The sequence below is a fragment of the Tarenaya hassleriana genome, unplaced genomic scaffold, assembly GCF_000463585.1.
Source record: "Tarenaya hassleriana unplaced genomic scaffold, ASM46358v1 Cleome36, whole genome shotgun sequence".
Taxonomy (NCBI): Eukaryota; Viridiplantae; Streptophyta; class Magnoliopsida; order Brassicales; family Cleomaceae; genus Tarenaya; species Tarenaya hassleriana.
The window spans coordinates 445,563-458,368 of NW_010966665.1; the positions used below are offsets into that span (position 1 = coordinate 445,563).

Below are 12,806 nucleotides of genomic sequence, written 5' to 3' on the forward strand. Positions count from 1 at the left end.
CTTTCCCTTTCTACAAAATGTTTGAATCAGCAATGCATTTCCTTGGTTCTCTCCTGTCTGTATTTGTTATGGCTGGCTTTTGGTGCTCAGATGGTGTTAGGCTCTCTGCTCTGAAATTGAAATCTTTCTGGGTTTCATTTACTACTACAGAAAAAGAAGAATTGGGTTCTGGGAGGAGGAGGAGGAGATGGAAATGGATTTGGAGCCGGTAGCTCTCACGCCTCAGAAACAAGACATCGCATGGAAGCATTGTGAAGTCTATAAGTATGGGGATAGAGTACAGATGAGGTGTCTCTACTGTCGGAAAATGTTTAAAGGCGGTGGGATAACCCGGGTTAAGGAACACCTTGCAGGTAAAAAGGGTCAAGGTACCATTTGTGACCAAGTTCCAGAAGATGTTCGCCAATTCTTGCAGCAGTGTTTGGATGGGACCGTAAGGCGACAGAGGAAGAGGCACAGATCAAGTCTAGAGCCACATCCTATAGCTTATCTCCCTCCTTCTGAAGTAGATGCTTCTGTTGTTCATTCTGATGTGAATACTGGATTCAGATCTCCAGGTTCAGATGTTGTTGCACCGAACCCGAGCCTGTCAGTTAGCAGAACAAAGCAGAGAACTTACAGGAGTAGGAAGAATTCTTTTGACAAAAGTGCTTCCGCAAATGCGGATGGGGCTGTGGCTAACATCAGTGACCTGATTGCTCGAGACATGGACAATCTAATTCCCGTGGCTATCAGTAGTGTGAAAAACATTGTACAACCATCTTCCAAAGACAGGGAGAAAACGATTCATATGGCAATTGGACGGTTTCTGTTTGATATTGGAGCCGATTTTGATGCAGTGAATTCTGTTCATTTCCAACCGATGATTGATGCCTTTGTTTCCGGAGGATTTGGGGTTTCTATCCCCACACATAATGATCTCCGAGGTTGGATATTGAAGAACTGCGTAGAGGAAACGAAGAAGGAAATTGATGAAAGCAGATTGTTGTGGAAGAGGACGGGATGCTCCATTTTGGTTGAGCAATTGGACTCTGGCGAAGGTCTAAAAATCCTTAACTTTTTTGTTTACTGCCCAGAAAAAGTAGTGTTTCTGAAGTCTGTGGATGCATCTGAGATAATATCTTCTGTTGATAAATTGTATGAGCTATTTAAGGAGGTAGTAGAAGAAATTGGGGAAACCCATGTCGTTCAAGTGATTACAAAATGTGAAGATCATTATATTGCTGCCGGGAAACTGTTGATGGATGCATACCCTTCTCTTTATTGGGTTCCTTGTGCTGCTCATTGCATGGATATGGTGCTCGAGGATTTTGGAAAGGTTGAGTGGATAAGTGAAAGAATCGAACAGGCTCGAGCTGTTACAAGATTTATTTACAATCATAGTGGTGTTTTGAATCTGATGTGGAGGTTTACTTCTGGCAATGATATTGTGCAACCAGCATTTAGCTGTTCTGCCACAAATTTTACGACTTTGGGAAGAATAGCCGATTTTAAACCGAATTTGCAGGCTATGGTTTCTTCACCAGAGTGGAATGATTGTTCATATTCGAAGGAAGCAGGTGGATTGGCAATGACAGATACTATCAGTGATGAGGCATTCTGGAAGGCACTTACGCTATTAACACATCTAACATATCCTCTTTTACGAGTTCTGAGAATAGCTTGTTCTGAAAAGAGGCCTGCAATGGGTTATGTCTATGCAGCACTCTACCGGGCGAAGGAGGCAATTAAGAAACTGTTTGTTGAGAGAGAGGATTACATAGTTTACTGGAAAATTATAGATAGTAGGTGGGAGCAACAAAGGCTTATTCCTTTGCATGCCGCCGGTTTCTTTCTTAACCCCAAATTCTTCTATAACACCGATGAAGAAATGCGCAGTGAGATCCTTTCAGCAGTCTTTGATTGCATAGAGAGGTTGGTCCCTGATGTCACCATCCAAGATAAAATCATCAAGGAGAGAAATTCGTACAAGAATGCTGTTGGAGTTTTTGGAAGGAACTTGGCAATTAGAGCTCGGGACACGATGCTTCCTGGTATGCCCGTTTTGTTCTCTCCACGTTTTCTCGTCACATTCTGATTAATAGATTCTGTCAAACTCAGCTGCCATTACTTTGTGTGTCCCTAGGAATAAAAGATGCATCTTCATAGTTCATATTCTTATACCCGAATTGTCTGTCCATTGGAATTTTTACATCATTTTGCTAATTGAACACACTCTTCACAGCTGAATGGTGGTCTACATACGGAGAAAGCTGCTTGAATCTCTCCCGTTTTGCCATACGTATTCTCAGTCAGACTTGCAGTTCATTGGTTGAGTGCAGGAGAAACCTGATACCGATAGAGCAAATTTACCAATCAAAGAACTGCCTTGAGCAACAACGGCTCAGGGATATCGTGTTTGTCCAATACAACATGCGTCTCAGAAGGCGGTAAGTTTGAAAAGCGCCCATTTCAGACAAAACTCCATACTTGTTTCCGGGATAAAACGTGAGCCTATATGATTCAACGGTCTCTCATTCCAGGTATTACGAAAGCAGAGATGACTCGGTAATAGACCCATTGTCACGGAGCAACATGGATGTTCTTGAAGACTGGGTCTCCAAAAACCAAGCTTGTATACAAATAAATGGAAGCTCGGACTGGAAGTCACTCGAGTTGGGTAAGAGAACTCAAGTTCCCATTGTTGATGAAGCTGAAGACTTGGGCACAGGTATTACAGAAAAAAAAAACCGTTTTTTTGGTGTACTTACAAAGCTGAAGTAGAATTTTTGAGATTAAAGAAGAGTGCAAATGTGTACAGGTTTTGATGATGCTGAGATTTTCAAGGAGGAAAAGGAAGTGAGAGAGGAAGAAGGTTTTTACACAAACATCTCAGAGAAGGTTTACACTGACATCTAAGGGAAGGTAGGCCTTCACGCGAAGTCTCCTCCTAACCTTGCAGAGAGGGAGCTTGTCATCATTGGATGGTATGTTTTATAAATGTTCTCATCCTTGTAGGTCGATTAGAATAGTTTCTCGCTGAAAATAGTGACTGGATTCTTCTTACTCATGCGACTAGGAGTGTTAGACCATGACTGCAAAAAAAAAAGGCATAATTTCATTAGATCTTTGATTTTTGAAGTTATTTGACAGATGCCCTTTTCTGTTTTCTTGTCTGAAAATGCTAAGAGGTGGTTCAAGTCTTAGCTCCAAGATGTTGGGATCTCATTTTATGAGGACTTAACATAACCCCCCGAGGTTGTCAGTTAGACCACAAGACTTGTAAAGAATACACACACACATATATATGTATGTATGTATGTATGTATGTATGTATAAATATAAGCTTGCACAGACGGTTTTCCCCGCATGCGGGAGAGGGTACTTCTTTCCATTTTGATCAAAGCTAATGGTGAAAGATGATGATACTACAAAGAAGAAATGGTGAATGGTGGTGGAAGTTAACGTGACTTACAAGTAATGTCTTCCCATTTGCTTTGGGGAACACTGAAGCCATCAACACTGGAAAATGGAGCTGTGAACAAAGACCGGAATTAAAAAAAAAAAAAGTCGATTTATTAATATAAAGTGTGTGGAACCTATGCCTAATTGAATCGAATTCAATTTAAATTGACTGATTATAGTTTTTTCTTAAAAATAATGAAATTTGAATATAACCCTAAATTACGGTTTAACCCCTCGGTCCCTAGGGACAGTTGTCGGCACGCGCGACGCATGCGTGAGTGGGGAAACTAAAGAACCCGACATTATACGAGGCCTTTTTATTTCTTATTTTTATATGTTTTTAATTTTTAAGCTGTAGAAAATATCCACACGGTGTGCTTCGAAACCCTAACCAAAGAGGAACTTCGGATCTTCGCCCACTCGCCCCGACACATCGCGTGAGGAACAAACACGATCTTCCCAATTTCTCGCTCTCTCTCGTAGATCGAACCTCAACTCGCGGTCACCGGCGCGTGGCTCTCAATCGCCGCGGTGTTCGCCGTCGTCTTTGCTCCTCACGGTGGGGAAAGAAAGGTGCTTTCTCAGAATCTGCTTATTTCTCTCCGTCCCGGCTCGTGTTCTTGCCGAATTTATGTGTTCTTCCAAGCTGATTTTCAGTCTGTATCAGATTTCTCATTTTTTTTTTCTCGAGAACAAAATTTGCTGGCCAACATAGTGTTGTGTTCGATAAGCTTGTTTTCCTGTGTCTGTCATATAGAATTTGGGTTCTGGACGTTAATTTTGCGACAAATACGTTGTTGCTCTGCAATGAACAAATGCATCTACTCGTGCTCTTCAATTTGCCTGTCATGTCGGAATTCCCTGAGAGCTCTCAAGGCCCAGAAACCATTCTGTTCCTTTTGGGGGGTAAAAGCTGTATATGACCCTTTGCTCACTTTGCCCGTTCCTTTGAAAGTCTTGCAGGAATTAGAAGGCGGAAATGGATGAATTTCTCTGATTGATATCTGTTGTAGTTAATCTTTGCAGATTTATATTTTGTCCTGAATACGTACTTGCGCTCTGCATTTTGTTGCAAACCTTCAGTGTTGCAGGAAGTGTGCTTGCTTATGGTAGAAGAAAACTCAGCGCCATGGATATGAATCTTCGGCTACCTTCAGGTGACCAGAGCAAGGAAGATGGTGAGGAGAGAGGTATTGATGATGTGTTGGAGGATGAACACAAATTGCACAATGGAGATATTGAAATTGGCAAAATTGAGCATGTGACAGTTGAGGTACAAGCTGATGATAGTGCAGGAATGAGTGTCCCAATGGCAGAGTTGGCTGAGTGCAGAGAGGGCATGAATCTCGAACCTCTCAACGGTATGGAATTCGAGTCTCATGGCGAAGCATATTCGTTCTATCAGGAATATGCACGGGCAACGGGTTTCAACACTGCAATACAGAACAGTCGTCGCTCAAAAACAACAAGAGAGTTTATTGATGCGAAATTCGCGTGCTCTAGGTACGGTACCAAACGAGAATATGACAAGTCCTTCAACAAACCTCGTGCTAGGCAAAACAAGCAAGACCCGGAAAATATGGGTGGTCGACGGGCATGCGGGAAAACAGATTGCAAAGCAAGCATGCATGTGAAGAGAAGGCCGGATGGGAAGTGGATTATTCATAGTTTTGTGAGGGAGCATAATCACGAGCTTTTACCTGCACAGGCTGTGAGTGAACAGACTAGAAGGATATATGCGGCAATGGCTAGACAGTTTGCTGAATACAAGACTGTTATTAGTCTCAAAAACAATACTAAAAGCTCGTTTGAGAAAGGCCGGAACTTGGCAGTGGAAACTGAGGATATCAAGATCCTGCTTGATCTCTTAACAAGGATGCAAAGTATGAATTCCAACTTCTTTTATGCTGTTGATCTTGGTGACGATCAGAGACTGAAGAATGTATTTTGGGTGGATGCAAAAAGCAGACATGATTATGGTAGTTTTTGTGATGTTGTTTCTCTAGACACCACTTATCTAAAAAACAAGTACAGGATGCCACTTGCCATTTTTGTTGGAGTAAATCAACATTACCAGTACATGTTACTCGGGTGTGCTGTTATTTCTGATGAGAGTGAGGCAACATTTTCCTGGATAATGCAGACTTGGCTCAAAGCAATGGGTGGGCAAGCTCCAAAGGTTATAATCACCGAGCAGGACAGCGTTATGAACTCTGTTGTTCCAGAGATCTTCCCCAATTCTCATCATTGCATCTTCCTTTGGCATGTACTAGTAAAGGTCTCTGAGAATCTCGGTCACGTTATCAAGCAACATGATAATTTTACACCAAAGTTTGAAAAGTGCATCTATAAATCCTGGAGAGATGAAGACTTTTCAAGAAGATGGTGGAAGATCCTTGACAGGTTTGGTCTCAAAGAGGATCAATGGATGCAGTTACTATACGAAGACAGAAGGAAATGGGTGCCAGCCTACATGACTGATGTTCTTTTGGCAGGGATGTCGACTTCTCAAAGAGCTGATAGTATTAACGCCTTCTTCGACAAGTACATGCATAAAAAGACAAGCATGCAAGAATTTGTGAAACTGTATGATTCGATTCTGCAAGATAGGTATGAAGAGGAAGCCAAAGCTGATTCGGATACCTGGAACAAGCAGCCGACTATGAAGTCTCCATCACCATTTGAGAAAAGTGTTTCTGAACTCTATACTCCTGCAGTATTCAAAAGATTCCAGGTTGAAGTTTTGGGTGCCATTGCATGTAGTCCCAGAGAGGAGAGCCGGGATGGAACTTGCTTCAATTTTAGGGTTCAGGATTTCGAAAAGAACCAGGACTTCGTGGTTACATGGAACCAGACAAAATCTGAAGTTTCCTGCCTCTGTCGGTTATTTGAGTACAAAGGTTATCTCTGTAGACATGCCCTTAACGTTCTCCAGTGTTGCCACCTCTCTTCCATCCCGTCTCAGTATATACTGAAACGGTGGACAAAAGATGCAAAAACCCGACATTTTGCTGGACAACCCGAACACTTACAATTACAGACGAGGCTGCAACGATATAACCATCTGTGCCGAGGAGCATTGAAACTGAGCGAGGAGGCATCCTCTTCTCAGGAGAGTTACAACATTGCATTCCGTGCCATTGAAGAAGCTTTGGAAACTTGTGCTGGTGTTAATACCACCAGCAAAAGCCCTCAGGATATGGTCATGTCCCCAACTCAAGGTCTGATCTCGGTCGAGGAGGATAACCAGAGCAGAAACACGGGAAAGTCAAGCAAGAAAAAGAACCCGACAAAGAAAAGAAAAGTAACGTCTCCATGGCTATCTATCTTTGCTCTCATCAGAGCTTAGGGTTTTTCTAATCTTCTACGTGTGATGCTTGCAACTGTAATGTGCAGGTCAATTCAGAGCAGGAGGTTATACCAGTTGGAGCGCCTGAAAGCATGCAACAGATGGTCTGATACCCTAATCTTGCTAATATTCTGTCAAAAGCGTGCTGATTAGTGTTTGATACCCTAATCTTATAACTGCAGGATAAGTTAAGTCCGAGAACAGTCGGGATCGAGAATTATTACGGTGCACAGCCCAGTATGCACGGAATGGTACGTCTAGCAACGTCCATGGCATGCATCTTAAGATCTATTGACAAAAAAAAAATACTAGCTAACTTATCATCATTTAGAGAACTTATATATGATATTATTTCATGTAATCCGCTCCGAATGTGTGTTTTACAGGTCCAGCTGAACTTAATGGCGCCAACTCGGGAGAATTTCTACGGGAATCAACAAACGATTCAAGGATTAGTACGAAAATACACCCACCTCTTACCAGTTTCCGCTGTTTTTTTTTTCATCTCGTGAACTTTGGTGAAAAAGATCTTTCTGGTTGGTGTTACTTTGTAGGGGCAGTTAAACTCGATAGCCCCTAACCATGGCAGTTACTACGGTGCTCAGCAAGGAATACCTGAGATGGTACGTAGTTATTTGCTGTGGGAGAAACTGTCAAAGTCTGTTCCGACATTGTTCAGAACCTGACATTCTCATCGGTCTTGTTTCCTTGCAGGGAGGCTTGGATTTCTTCGGTCGGCCTAATGCTTTTACTTACGACATTCGGGTAAAACTCTTCACTTTCAACCACCATAACTAATAACATTATAACCAAACCACGACTCCTGAGTTGTTTGAGGTTGTTAGAAGATTAGCTAGATGTAATGGATTTGTTTTTGTATATAAACAACATGTGCTTCAAGTAATCAGAATATCAGAACATTTTAACAAATCTCTGGTTACTTTCTGTCTTGTTGGTCGAATGTCTTCTCTGTTTTGCTCTGTTTTCTTTCTGTTTCTCTGCGATTTTCTCAGGAACCAAACAGGTTCTGAGCATCACTTGAAACTCTTCACAAAATTAGCTAGATATAACAGATTTGTATAAAAAAGATGCGCGTTTAAGTAAACAGTATACCAGAAAATTTTCTCAAATCTCTATCATCACTTTCCCTCTCTCGTTTCTCCTCTGTTTTCTCTGTTTCTGTGTGCTTTTCTCAGTAACCAAACAGGTTTCTGAGAATCACCCCAAACTCTTCACACGAAAACGCTCTTTTTTTTTTTTGCACGACAGGATGACCCGAGTGTCAGGACTGCCCAGCTGCACGAGGATGCGTCCAGACACCCGTGAAACCAAACGCGAAGCGGAAGAGAAGATCGCAATGAACAGAGTGTAGAAAAGTTTCTTCATGTTTTTTTCAGATTCAGCAGAAGCCTGAAAGAGGAGGTTTAGAATCATTTCCTTATTTAGAATCATTTTGAGATTGGGAGTAATATGAATAGGATATTTGTTTAGTTTTTTTTTAAAAAAAAAACCCTAGAAAATGGTCACTTGTAAAGATTGTTTGTGTCTGTAGTAGTTCTTCATGTTCACATGCAGATCCCAACCTGTTTGGATTTTGCTGATAAGAGAGAGAGTAGGAGGGAAGAAGACTGTCGCAGAGGATGTTCTACTTGTAATATCTTTTTGTCTTTTTAATATTTACTGTTATTTAATTATACACATTAATATTTCTTGTATTAAATTCTCTATATTTGGAATTAGGTTTATTGAAATTCTTATATTTTCACTAACGTTAACCAGTTAACTGTGAATTGGTAACGCCAGCCTCGTGTACTGGCGTGACGGCGTCATATATATCTACATATATGGTCTTTTATTCAATTCCAAAATATATAATTTGGGTAATCATTTCGATTTTCGGTTCGATTATTTTAGGTTTTTTTTTATTCGGTTCAGTTTGGGTTTGGTTTATTCGGTTCTAAAAAAACAAAATCGAATGAGTTATATAAATTTAATTGGTTCAATTTTGGTTCGGTATTACATATACGCACAAATGGTGTGTTTGGACCGTCAAGGTCGTCTCGACGAAGGCCATATGAGAATTTCTGTGTTGTTGCCTAACCAATTTCACCAATCTTTGATGATATTATTCTTTTATTTTCCGAGAACGCCTAACCCCTTTAAATTAATTTATAACCTTGTTGATATTTAATGGCGTAGTGGTAATTTTTATTATATAATCAATTGCCATTATATTATACCGGTGAATTACAATTTTGTTGTTTACTCTCTCTCTCTCTCTCTCTCTCTCTCTCTCTCTATATATATATATATATATATATATATACGAGATGATTTGCAAAACAATTGAAATTATTTGGTGAAATAATGGAAATATTGGTAAATAAATTACGATTCACATCTAATGCCCAAGTTTTATGCAGTGTTGATTTTCATTCAACATCAAATCTCAAAATTTTGTTTAAAATTCCAGCAAAATTTCAATGTAAAGTCAAACCAACTAAAATTTAATATAAGAATCAAATAGGTACAAATTTTTAACTAGAATATTTAAACTAAAAATAATATAAATAAAAAAACTAACCGAATCCTAAACATCCAAGAACCAAAACTTTTTCTGCACAAATTTAACGCCAATTAATTATTTTACTGGTATATTACATTCTATTTTTGGCTATATTTAATTATTTATATTACATTTCAACAACATATGGTATTTTATATATAGTGTCATCATTATTATCTCGCATGTTTTGCACGACCATCAATAAATACTAAACACATTCGAATGCCCAAAACTTATCGATTTCTCACTTTAACCTCCACATTTTCGAAATTCTATCTTTGCCCAAATTATTTGGGATATTTCCTCCTTGATTGATTAGTACAAATTCGTTTCATGTCCGCTCTAATAATAATTTATTAGAGATATAAAATTGTCGGGAGACGCTAATTTCTAGAATTCTGGAGGATATTAGGGGCGTTCTTATAACATAGGGGAAAAAGGGCACTGAGAGAACGTTGTCTAAATATTTGCGGTCAATGCATAAATAGAATATAAGTTAAGGGACTTATTAACTATTTATGAAAGAATCGGCATAGTAGGCGGACACAATGACGTGGCCAATTCGTCAACTAGATGGCTCCCCCGGCCCCCCAAAAGCAGCCATAGAATCCACGTGCCAAGACACGTGCCGAAATCAACGGCCGTGATTTATTCTAACAGTCTTCCTTTGATTGGGTCTCGTCAATTAAAAAAATGAAAAATAGAAAAAGGTTCATAAATAAATGCTGTGTAGCCGCCATGTCTATGCTGTCTGTGTTTTGTCTCATGCAAAAGCAAAGCGATGGCTAATCCCAACGACTGGTCTCAGTTCGGCAACAACCAAAGCTTCTTCACCACCACCGCCTCCTCCGCCGGAGATTCCCTCCCGAGTCCGCCGGAAACGGGTCGGGTCTCGAGGCCCGCGCGGCGGAGATCGAGGGCCTCTCGCCGGGCACCGACCACGCGTCTCAACACCGACACCTCCAACTTCAGAGCCATGGTTCAGCAATACACCGGCGGTCCCAGCGCCATGAATTTCGGGTCGGGTTCGGGTTTCACTCTCACTCCGCCGTCGTCGAACCCGGCTCTCGGCGCCGGTGCCGACGCCTGCGTCAGCGGTGGTTCCCACGCGCCACCGTCATGGCAGTACATGTTTCAGCAGCAAGCCAGTCACGCGCCGCCGCCGTCGCAACCTAGCCCGTACATGTTCTCCCTGAGCAACGTGAACTCTGACGTTGTGGGCGTTATCGGAGGAGTGAGCGCGGCGGTTCCCGGCGGTTTTTTCACGGCGGAGGATGACGGCGACGGAGGCGGAGGAGGTTCGGATCAGCCGTCGCAGGTTATTGGATCGAGGAACGAGAATAATTCATGGCTGCAATGAGGAAAAGATGGATGATTCGTAAAGGAAGAAATGTTAGGTACTGAAAGAAAATCTTCTTGACTAAATGTAATTTTTTTTTTTTGTTGGCTAAATGTATAACTTTTTGTTTTCTTGTAGATTTATGGACTAACATTTTAAAACTCGAATTTGCATTTTTCAAGTTCCGTATGGCTAATAAAAATAAAACCCATATTATAAAAAAATCTGGTTTTCATGTCTAATCCACAGAAACTAAAGGTATATCTGATAATAATATATATATATGTTTGAATTTTACTTTATATTCCTATCATATAGGTAAAAAAATAAATAAAATGGCAACAATATGAAAGCCAAGAAGTACAGGAGAGATTCGTTGGGATTAATAAGATGAAAACCACTAAGCATTATTAGAATCTTATATAATTTTTAATTAAAAAATCCATATAATAGTAACTGAATGTCATATTTTATTGTTTTGTTATGGTTATTTCAAATGCTGCATGATTTATGTGTTTACATATGAAAAGTTACGAGAGTCAGTCTAGATTAAGAAAATCATGTAGCGTTTTTTATTGTAATTAAAACATGATTAGCCACTTCAAACTTGAGTTCAATAAAGTTTGTTATGGCTAATAATTTTGTATTAGAATAAAGTATTTAAAGTTCATTAAATTAATAGGTTTAACTTATTTGGTATAAAAATTTAAAATAACGGATGACAAAGTTTTGAATGATAAATAATAATGTAAAATTGTCGAATAAAATATTTTATATTTGAAATTAAAAATGAGAGTTTAATAAAAAGAATTTGAAGAAACGATTGTAGTTCTAACTGAATTTGTTATAAAAAATTTAATACAGGGTTTAATAAAGTTTGAAATCACTGATAAGATTCTAAATTGTTGGCATAATGCGTTTGTTATATTTATTTTAAATTATTTTTAATTTTCTAAATTTGTTAATTTTAGTTTTAAAAAGAATAATGCTCATTTAATTTTAAATTGATTTTTTTTTTAAAATAAGAAAATGTATTGCTTCGTGTCAGAAATGGTCGCACATATAATGGGAATCAATGACAAAGGAGGGTTGGGAAATAGGCTATTATATATTGTAATAATAATGGGCTTTAAGTTAGTTCGACTTGAATGGGTTGGCCCAACTTGGTCGTTAATTTGTTTTTACCTAAAAACGTAATTAGCAATATACATTTTTTTTAAAACATTTATTGTAAATTGTTACTTGTTAATGTTATTCCCACCTTTTCATTAAATATTCTATACCTTTTTCTAAATTATAATAATGAATGAATGAGGGAAGGCCCAATGACATTTTAAATTTAAATATATATATTTCTCAAGTTTGGATTATTGATTCTAGTTGTAATTTTTGGGGCGTTGAGATACGCATAATTAGTATTTAAATGGTTTCCCATCGATTCGTTAATTTTAATCATTCTTATAAAATTTTAATTTCTGATTTCATGTCATTCTTTCTCTTATTTTTATTATTAACACAAAAAAAAAGGTAAATTGTCACGACACATATGAACTAAATTTGAAATATTTTTTTAAAAAAAATGCACCACGTTCTTGCTCTGTGTTCCTATTGACTGCCTTTGTAAAACGAGTCATATAGTTTACAAAATTATCTTTATATTTTGTATGTATTACATACATACAAGTGGTGTCACAAAACCCCTTTTTTGTTTCAAAAAACTTGCAATTAATAATATATAACAAATCAAAATCGATTAGATAATATCAAGATATTATATTTCTAAAAATGATTTATGATTAGCAACAAGGAAACCCCCAAATCACAGGAATGGGCAGGAGACATGTGAGTCATGGTATCATTGAGTTGTAATGACAGTACGGATACTAATGATTTTATTTTATTTTTCTAAGTCAAATCATTTGCCATGCATATATCTTTTTAAAATCAATTCGTTTACTTGCATTTGTGAGATAAGATTTGGAGAGATTTTATGAATGTATAATATTATAATATCTATTCATCGACTCTCTCATGAATTTTTTTAAACGGAATATTCTAAACTCAAACTCAAACTAATTCTAAAATAAAAAATAAGTCATAGAATTACG

General features: G+C 38.5%; 3 protein-coding genes across 5 annotated transcripts in view; all 3 read left to right on the top strand.

Annotated features, from left to right (window-relative positions):
• Positions 1-3,477, top strand: part of LOC104822280 — a 4,623-nt gene extending 1,146 nt beyond the window's left edge. The window contains exons 2-6 of one of the 2 annotated variants that reach the window (XR_002024533.1): positions 151-2,033; positions 2,225-2,429; positions 2,523-2,710; positions 2,801-2,966; positions 3,171-3,477. Coding sequence is in view for 1 of the 2 variants with exons in the window: in XM_010553436.2 (XP_010551738.1) it covers positions 188-2,033; positions 2,225-2,429; positions 2,523-2,710; positions 2,801-2,898 (2,337 nt within the window). In the remaining variant the exon portion in view is untranslated. Of the gene's footprint in view, positions 1-150; positions 2,034-2,224; positions 2,430-2,522; positions 2,711-2,800; positions 3,125-3,170 lie in introns of those variants that run through there. The other variant, XM_010553436.2, reaches the window with a different exon arrangement.
• Positions 3,478-3,798: 321 nt separating this feature from the next.
• Positions 3,799-8,508, top strand: LOC104822281 (protein FAR-RED ELONGATED HYPOCOTYL 3-like). 2 transcript variants are annotated; one of them, XM_010553438.1, is made up of 8 exons: positions 3,799-4,017; positions 4,528-6,748; positions 6,841-6,897; positions 6,976-7,044; positions 7,180-7,248; positions 7,348-7,416; positions 7,508-7,558; positions 8,063-8,508. In XM_010553438.1, exons 2-8 carry the CDS (start codon positions 4,574-4,576, stop codon positions 8,117-8,119), a joined length of 2,547 nt encoding a protein of 848 aa, XP_010551740.1. In that variant the 5' UTR covers positions 3,799-4,017; positions 4,528-4,573; the 3' UTR covers positions 8,120-8,508. The 2 variants fall into 2 exon arrangements, with proteins under 2 accessions (XP_010551740.1, XP_019059076.1); XM_019203531.1 differs by having other exon boundaries at positions 4,536-6,748.
• A 1,632-nt stretch (positions 8,509-10,140) lies between these two features.
• Positions 10,141-10,719, top strand: LOC104822519 (VQ motif-containing protein 22-like). Its single transcript, XM_010553767.1, has one exon. It carries the CDS (start codon positions 10,141-10,143, stop codon positions 10,717-10,719), a length of 579 nt encoding a protein of 192 aa, XP_010552069.1.
• Positions 10,720-12,806: the final 2,087 nt, after the last annotated feature.